The sequence below is a fragment of the Lagopus muta genome, chromosome 13, assembly GCF_023343835.1.
Source record: "Lagopus muta isolate bLagMut1 chromosome 13, bLagMut1 primary, whole genome shotgun sequence".
Lineage (NCBI taxonomy): Eukaryota > Metazoa > Chordata > Aves > Galliformes > Phasianidae > Lagopus > Lagopus muta.
This window is the reverse complement of record NC_064445.1, coordinates 1,633,151-1,641,388: the sequence shown is the minus strand read 5'-3', so window position 1 is coordinate 1,641,388 and position 8,238 is coordinate 1,633,151. Positions and strand designations below refer to the sequence as shown.

The 8,238-nt window shown below is 51.7% G+C and overlaps 2 protein-coding genes across 2 annotated transcripts; one reads left to right on the top strand and one right to left on the bottom strand.

Annotated features, from left to right (window-relative positions):
* The first annotated feature begins 247 nt into the window (after window positions 1-247).
* Window positions 248-982, top strand: PIN4 (peptidylprolyl cis/trans isomerase, NIMA-interacting 4). Its single transcript, XM_048959352.1, has 4 exons — window positions 248-377; window positions 472-530; window positions 608-727; window positions 805-982. Exons 1-4 carry the CDS (start codon window positions 341-343, stop codon window positions 961-963), a joined length of 375 nt encoding a protein of 124 aa, XP_048815309.1. The 5' UTR covers window positions 248-340; the 3' UTR covers window positions 964-982.
* A 152-nt stretch (window positions 983-1,134) lies between these two features.
* ERCC6L (ERCC excision repair 6 like, spindle assembly checkpoint helicase) lies at window positions 1,135-8,063 on the bottom strand. Its single transcript, XM_048959311.1, has 2 exons — window positions 7,997-8,063; window positions 1,135-7,214 (listed from the first exon to the last, which is right to left on the bottom strand). Exons 1-2 carry the CDS (start codon window positions 8,026-8,028, stop codon window positions 3,410-3,412), a joined length of 3,837 nt encoding a protein of 1,278 aa, XP_048815268.1. The 5' UTR covers window positions 8,029-8,063; the 3' UTR covers window positions 1,135-3,409.
* Between the last annotated feature and the right edge of the window lie 175 nt (window positions 8,064-8,238).

Genomic DNA, 8,238 nt, shown 5'->3' with positions numbered 1-8,238 from the left:
CCGACTCTAAGATATCTCCATGGTTCATCCAAACCCTGCGGGGAGGTGGAAACGAGAGGGCAGCGGGCACCACAGCACCACCAGCAGGCCTAGGGACCGCAGGCAGGCCTAGGGAACGGGGGCAGGCCTAGAGGTTGAGGAGGCAGGCCTAGGGGTTGTGGGCAGGCCTAGGGGTTGAGGGGGCAGGCCTAGGGAACGGGGGCAGGCCTAGAGGTTGAGGGGGCAGGCCTAGGGAACGGGGGCAGGCCCAGGGCCCGAGACAAGAGGCGGGCCCAAGGCCCCGGGGCGGGCCGCGGCGCAAGGCGTGCTGGTCGGGGCTGAGTGTGGCGGTGCTGCGGCGATGGCTCCGAAGGGGAAAGGCGGCAAGGCGGGCAAGGGTGAGCGGGGCCGGGGAAGGGAGGCCTGCAGAGCGGCCCGGGTGCCGGTACCGGCGCTTGGAGGACCGGCCCGGTTTCATGGCGCTGTTTGCAGGCGGTGAGAGCGGCGAGGCCGGGGCCCGGGGCCCGAAGGGCGGCGGCAGCGCCGTGAAGGTGCGTACCGGTTCCCCCTCCTTGCTTTCGGGACTGGCGGCCGTCGCAGCCCGTTACGGCCCCCTCCTGCCCCCCAGGTCCGGCACATCTTGTGCGAGAAGCACGGCAGAGCCATGGAAGCCATGGAGAAGCTGAAGGCCGGGGTGCGCTTCAGCGAGGTGGCCTCGCAGTACAGCGAGGACAAGGCCAGGCAAGGGGTAAGGCTGCTCCTGGCCGAGCGCTGCCCTGCGGCGGTGAGAGATCTGCAGCTTAACCTGGCTGTTCCTTCCTGCAGGGAGACTTGGGCTGGATGACCAGAGGCTCCATGGTGGGACCTTTCCAGGATGCAGCATTTGCCCTGCCGGTGAGCAGCATGGACAAGCCAGTGTATACAGACCCCCCTGTCAAAACCAAGTTTGGGTACCATATTATTATGGTGGAAGGCAGGAAATAAAATGTGAGTGACCGTTGAATTCATGGCTGCTTGAATTCTGAGTGTTTCCCAGGCACGTGGATGTAGGAGCACATTGGTCATAACCAGCAGGTGCTTGGAGACGGCCAGCCATCCCTGCAGGAAGTGCAAATCGCAGCCAGCAGAGAACGGGGCCTGCACAGAGAGGTAAAGTGCTCCCTGAAAAAGGTAAAGGTTGCGTGTAGGTATTGAAATCTGCATCAGCTTGTAGGCCAGCCCCTTGCTTTTCCTGCTACAGAGATGATGATGTACAGCTGTGAAAGCTCAGGCTGCAAATACAGTCAACCTAGAAAGGGTAAGGGGTTCCCTAGAGCATTTGCTTTTATCCTCACCAGCAAGGATGCAGGCAGCTCAGATGCTACAGGTTCAGCTCCAGAGCTCAGACTTAACGTGGGAAGAGCCTCCCATTGCTAGAGGCCAGCTAATGCTACAGCTAGGGCTCAGGGTTGCTGCTGTGGGCAGGCTCCTTGTTCTTTCAGTCAGCAACCTTTACCAAGGCTGGAGGCACAAAGCAGTAGGAGGAAGGGGGAAGGTGTAAGAGTAGCCCCTCCGAATACAAAATCATCTGTACCTTATCCACTCAAAGCTCAAGGAAGAAGTTGTGTAACTTAGGCTTGAATGAGAGAAGAAAAAGCTAGAGGAAGGCCACTAAATGCCTGTTGCTCCCTCAGTTCACCTACTGCTAGGCATGAAGTACGTGCCTAAAACTTAGTAAGGTGCACCTTGTCCTTCTGGTGAAACTGGATAAATGACAGTGTGACTGATGTGAATGAGATCCCTACCTCTGGCATCTCGGTAATAAACATCCCACTGCACCCATCTTCTGTCTGCTGAAAGACAGACTGGTGCTGTCTTTGCTGCTGGTGAGCATACTGGTGTGTCTGAGGGCTGAGGACAAAAAATAGAACAACAGGTCTTCCCACCATCAGAAACAATGAAGAGGTGAGGCTGAAATCAGGTCAGGTTTTTCTCCTGCTCTGCTTTAGGGGACATTTGTTTCATTTTGTTGAGAGAACAGAAGGTCTGTACGAGCCAACCAGCGTTTGCAAAGCTCTAGCTCATTAATATTTTGTTATGTAAGGCAGACAGGCCTTTTTACAGCATGAGAGCAGATGCAGCCCCATTTAAGTGATGCTTTATTAATAAACTACTTGTTTCCAGGCTACCAGGGCTTTGTTCTACACCTATTAGCAAAAGCACATTGGTACATCTCCTGTTTGCATTTGGCATGTCATCTAGTACAAAGAACTCAAATTCCCATACCCAGGCCAAATTTAACTCATTGTGGTGGCAGAGGGGGAAGTGAGGCTAGCAAGGCATTGCTGAAAGCCAGGGTGAGGTTCTTGTAACTTTAAGCTTGAACTGCACTAGGAACTCATTTCAGGTTCATTGTGCTGATAGTACCTCATTAAAAAAATTTCCACAGCTCAGTCAAATGTGGCAAGAGAGTGAGAGGGCCACCTCACCAGAGGAAAAGCAGCGCAAAACTTTAAAGCTGTTGTGTTTTCCTGCTGCCTCTGTGCAAGAGCAGGCTGTGATGGTACTGCTCAGAGGGAAAGATGAGAGGGAGACTGCAGGGTCAGACCAGAGCCACCTGTGAAGCCCTTGACTCCTCCAGAAATACCCAAAGGTTCAGAACGTTCAGCACCTTGCAGCAGTCAAGCTCTAACAGCTATTTCCAGTCCTCCTGCAATCTCCCAGCTACGTAACTCTTCTGCAGCAATAGTGGGATGGCAGGAGTTGGAGCATAAGGTTTTCTGTGATGCTGTGCTTTGGTGCTAGACCTGACACCAGGTAGGTGTTTGCTGCTATAAATCTTCCAAGTAATGGAGGCCAGCACGCCATCTCCCCCCCACCCCAGGATGTGCATTCTCAGGCCAGATAAATCCAGGTGGTGGCAGTTCTGTTCTCTGCTTTACACCAAGCACTCGGTGTGCTCAAAAAGCAGGGCATGGTTCAGGTAGGGAAGTGGACTTTATTTTACATTGAGAAGGGGAGGGACTGCAGCATTTGGAATTTAGACTGCAGTAAGCTGCTGTGGAACCACACCTTCATCTTTGTGAGATTCTCTCCTGCCAGAAGAGAAACTGAAGGCTGAAAACACAAATCCAGAGCTGCATTTGGGTATAAAGATATGCATTTTAATTAAGTAAACAGGAACGTGAACTTTCGTCTTAGTGAACTGAGTCCACAGTGAAACCCCTTTCCCAGCACCTAAAATGTGACTTTCTTACACGACAGGAGGAGTTGCTGGATTTGCTCACTAAGCACGACTGAAAGTTTCACAACATGAAAGAAATATAAATTGCAGCCATGAGTCTTAAGTTAAAAAAACAATCACTGTAGTTCAGACAAGTATTTTGTGAAAAAAGTTAAACTACTTAACAGAGGTACACATATTTCATAAGACTGTTCAAAGGTTTACGTTTCATTTCTGGGCTAGCTGTCTATACAAGTTTAGAGTCATAAGCATAATTTCAGGATCTCCACTTTTTATGTCAAGAGCTTGCAGGAAACAGTTCAGTGCCTCTTGTAGTTTTCCATTGTCCTTCAGGTTCTTCCCTCTGTCCACCAAGGTACTGTAATTACCTGAGGGGGCAGAGAAACTCTGATCGACAGGGACGCTTTCCTGGGTGCAGTACTCCAGCTGCTCACCTGACTGAAGCTCTGCATCACCAGTGGATTCCTCCTGAGATGAGTCGGTCTCCTCTTCAGACTGCGTGCCCTCTGTACGGAAGGACTCTCCAGTTGAATTAAGTGTTTCTCCAGCAGGTTCTTCTTCAGGCTCAGCAGACTCCCCACTACACTCTTCTGCTTCTTCTTCTGCAAAGCCTTCTTGCTCCTCATCGCTGTTTTCTTCTTCATCTGTGCTTCCCATGATTTCACCAATATCCTCAACTTCATCCACCACCTTGTTGATGAGAGATCTCCTGGAAGCTGTAGACCTGTTACTGCTGTTAGTTAATTTGGGAGAAAAGATGGCTTTTGCTATACTTCTGCCATCCTTAGGAGTAGATGCACTAATTCCTTCTATAAATTGATGCAGAGGGCTGTTCAGGGGAGAGGACCTTTTATCAAACTGCTCTTCCTCCAAGTTCATAACAAAACAGTTCTCGTCCTCACTATCTGAAACAATCCTTCTCTTGTGCTTCTTTCTACCTGAAACGAGGACGGCGCTGCCTTCCTCTGACGCTTCACTCCCTTGCAAAGAATTATTTGGATCTTCTTCAGCTGTGTGACAGGGGTTTCCAGAGTTGCCATTCTCACTTAAGCAGGTTTTTGCTGGTGATTTACACAGACTTTCTGCTTTTAGTTGGAAGTCCTCATCTTCTGGGTGCTCCATTGATCTCTCCCCATTTGAGGCATCCTGCGGTCCACCTTCAGACTCTTCCAGGACCAGATTGAAGTCAACTTGATCCTGGAGAGAAGGCACAGACATATCCTCCAAACTGGTTTCCACCACATGATATTTCTGGACCTCAGCATGGACTTCTGGTAAAACATCTGATAAATCTGGTGGGGGGGCAGACAAAGCTAGCTCAGAAACATCATTCTTCTCTGTGTCTGAGACAGCAAATGAGTCAAGTGCCTGATCTGCCATTTCTGTATCTCGTAACCTTTTGAGATCATCAGCCATAACAGATTGGTTAGAAGAATGCTGAGAAGGCTCAGACAGGCCATTCCCAGCCTCAGTCAAGCTATCTGAATTTATGTGATAAAGAGAACATCGTTTCTGTTTAAGAATTTGAGTCTCTTTATCAAGTGGACCAAGTCCAGGTGACAGTGGTACACTGTTCAAGTCCAGATTTTGTTCAGATTCTTGTATATTGGGCTGTTCCATTTTCTTGCTGCTAGTAACTAGCTCTAAGTCCATACCAGATGTCTCTTGTGCCAGTTTCTCTTCACCTAACTCAATAGTCAGATTTGTCATCTTAGAGCTGACATCAAGAACCTGGACTTCCATGTCCTCTGTAAGATCAATAACTTTGTCATTTTCACCTTTGTCGGCTGCTGGCGGTGAAACAAAGTTATTGATATTGTTCAACCCAGGAGATCTCTTTGACTGGGAAGCCAGTTCTGGTGGTCTTGACCACATCTCCTCAGCAGCATTTCGGATCCCTTCCATCCTCACATCTCTAAGCTGAGACTCTAACTGAACCAGCTCGTGGGCCTTCTGTACCCTCTGTCGGATGTACTGATGGGCTTCCTCACTCTCAGCCTGCTCCTCGTGGCTCACTTCCCTTGTAAATATTAAGTCATGATCGGATATGCCAAACATTTCCAGAGAGTGCAAATAAGCAATGTGCTCATCCAGCTGCACATCAGTCTGTCTTTGGGTGGCATGCAAAGACTGCAGCTGGATCTGAGTTGTGGATGTTCGTGTATCTTCTAATGTGAAAAGCTCCCTTAGTTCCTGTTTGGAGAAATACCTGAATGGGTTCTTTTTGTCACCTGTAGTCTGTCTTATTAATGAATCCTTAAATACTTGCCGCCTATATATTTTCTCTTCCACTGTACCACAGGTAATTAGCCTGTAAATCACCACGTTCTCTTTCTGCCCAATCCTATAAGCTCTATCTACAGCCTGAGCATCTGTAGCTGGATTCCAGCTGGGATCAAAGATCACCACTCGGTTGGCTGCTGTTAAGGTGATACCAACGCCACCAACCTGTGTTGTCAGCAGAAACACAGAGTAGTCTCTGTTACTCTGGAAGGCACTGATGCGCTTCTCCCGTTCTGTTAGGTGGCTCACTGTTCCATCAATGCGCATGATCTTAAATCGTCTGCTAGACAAAACTCGCTCGATGATATCCAGCATTTTCCTCGACTGTGAGAACACCAGCGTTCGGTGCCCCTCCTCCCGCAGTCTCTCTAAGAGTCCTAAAAGAAATAGCATTTTCCCAGACTCCTGGATCAGGGTCTCATCAGACAGATGATCTATTTTGTTGGCACCTGAAAGTACAGCTGCTTCACTCCCGTGATCCTGCTCCAAGTGCTCCTGTCCATCTAAGTCCAGCTGGGTACATGCTCTTGCAGACAGAAGCCTGGGATGATCACACAGCTTCTTCAAGACAGTCAGCTCAGCCAAAGGTGATCGGGTTGTTGTCAGCAATTCTTTCACGTGATCTAGACAGAGAAAGTTCCTGTAGATTTTTTCCTGCACTGGTGCCAAGTACACCCACACAACAAAGTCATTTTTCCTAGTAAGAGATGGCATGACAGGGGCACTGGGCTCACGTGGATCCTCAGGAAGAGGAGTGTCTGATTTCTCAGCGTGATTTTTTTTAATATCATCTTTAGTCCTTCTGAGGAAATACGGCTTTATAATTGTCATTAGGTTCTCAGATATCTTAAGTCCCAGCGCTTTCTCGCCTGCAGTTGCATCCTTCTCCCTGGCCCTAGTAATAGGATTCTCGTACTCCATTCTAAACGTTTTAGCTGTTCCTAAGAGAGAACCCTGGCATGCAAAGTCAAACAAGGACCACATTTCCTGCAGGTTGTTCTGCAGCGGCGTGCCTGTGAGGAGGAGACGATGCTTGGCAGGAATTGCATACACACACTTTGTTGTTTTGTTAGACGGGCACTTGATTTTGTGTGCTTCGTCAAGGATGATGTAGTCCCAGATAAAGTCCTGCCCGTGGCAGCTGGCAAGTTGCTTCCAGTTGTTAACGAGCATCTGGTAGCTTGTGATGACAGTGCCATTCTTCCTCTGGATCTTCTCCAGGTTCCTGGTGCGCTCTGTCTTGCTCGTGCCATGGAACTCCTTGACACGCAGACCAGGGGTCCAGCGAGCAAACTCAGCCAGCCAGCTGCTGATCAGGGTGGTGGGCATGATGAGCAGGACGTGCCTGATGAGCTCGCTGTCAAACATGCCTGAGAGGAAGGCGATGATCTGGATGGTCTTTCCCAGGCCCATATCATCAGCCAGGATCCCTCCAGGTCGACCCTCCCGGTGCAGGCGGTACAGGAAGGCAACTCCCTCCCGCTGGTGCTGGAAAAGCTTCCCGTGCATCTCCCCGTAGAGCAGCAGGCCGCTGCCGCACACATCCACAAAGTTGCCGTCATCGTCTTCCTCCTCTGCTGTGGCCGCCAGCTCTGCCAACGCTGCCTCCAGTCGTTGCATGCGGCCCCGCAGCTTCTCACTGGGGCGGATGGCGGCCGCCTGCCGGAACAGCTGCAGGGCCAGCTCCAGGTCCCCGCTGCCTGCTGCCTCCTTGGCGTCGATCACCAGCCTGCAGGAGCACCGTTAGCACTGAGGCTGAGCCCCAGCCCCACTCCTGCCCACAGCCCGCAGTCCCCCAGCATCCCCGTAACCCTTCACAGAATCACAGACTCATAGGGGTTGGAAGAGACCTCCAGAGATCATCGAGTCCAACCCCCTGCTAAAGCAGCTCCCTACAGCAAGTCACACAAGTAGGTGTCCAGGTGGGTCTTGAACATCTCCAGAGAAGGAGACTCCACCACCTCCCTGGGCAGCCGGTTCCAGCACTGTCACCTCACCGTACAGAAGTTCTTGCACACATTAGTGCAGAACTTCCTATGCTGCAGTTTCTGTCCGCTTCCCCTCATCCTGTCTCTACACACTGCTGAAAACAGCCCAGCCTCGCTGCTCTGCCCCCCGCACCTCAGATATTTACAGACCTGGATCAGGTCCCCTCTCGGTCCTCTTTTCTCCAGGCTGAACAGACCCAGTTCACTCAGCCTTTCCTCATAGCAGAGATGCTCCAGGCCCTTCACCATCTTTGTGGCCCTCCGCTGGACTCTTTCCAAGAGGTCTCTGTCTTTTTTGTACTGGGGAGCCCAGAACTGGACGCAGTACTCCAGGTGAGGCCTTACCAGGACGCAGTAGAGGGGGAGGATCACCTCCCTCGACCTGCTGGACATGCTCTTTTTAATGCTCCCCAGATCTCTGGGCCCTACAGGCCCCTATAACTTCCGGTTCTCCAGTCCCAGTAACCCCCTAAGTCCCCATCGCCCTCGCTCCCCGCCCCCTGCAGCCCCTCCCCGCGCTCACCGCCGGTACCGCTCCTCCTCGCTGTCCGCCATGACGCCGCGCCGCCGCCCCGCGTTTCAAACCTGACCCTTCCCGCCCTGCCCCGCAAAGGAGAGCCGCGCTCGGCCAATCAGCGCCCGGGGACCAAAAGCTCCCCGCGGTGCGCGCCGAGCGGTCCTCCCGCCGCAAGGGGGCGATGTTGCTCGGAGCGCCGCTCTCCTCCGGAGGGGCGGTGCGGGGTCGCCGGGAGACGGAGGCGCCGC

What these genes read in the sequence shown, in the direction of transcription:
- ERCC6L (XM_048959311.1), bottom strand. Translation starts at nt 8,028, where the DNA reads ATGGCGGACAGCGAGGAGGAGCGGTACCGGCG. An exon ending in GAGGAGGAGCGGTACCGGCG is followed by an intron (nt 7,215 to 7,996) that starts GTGAGCGCGGGG and finishes GTGCTCCTGCAG; the next exon opens with GCTGGTGATCGACGCCAAGG.
- PIN4 (XM_048959352.1), top strand. Translation starts at nt 341, where the DNA reads ATGGCTCCGAAGGGGAAAGGCGGCAAGGCGGGCAAGG. An exon ending in AGGCGGCAAGGCGGGCAAGG is followed by an intron (nt 378 to 471) that starts GTGAGCGGGGCC and finishes CGCTGTTTGCAG; the next exon opens with GCGGTGAGAGCGGCGAGGCC. An exon ending in GCGGCGGCAGCGCCGTGAAG is followed by an intron (nt 531 to 607) that starts GTGCGTACCGGT and finishes CCTGCCCCCCAG; the next exon opens with GTCCGGCACATCTTGTGCGA.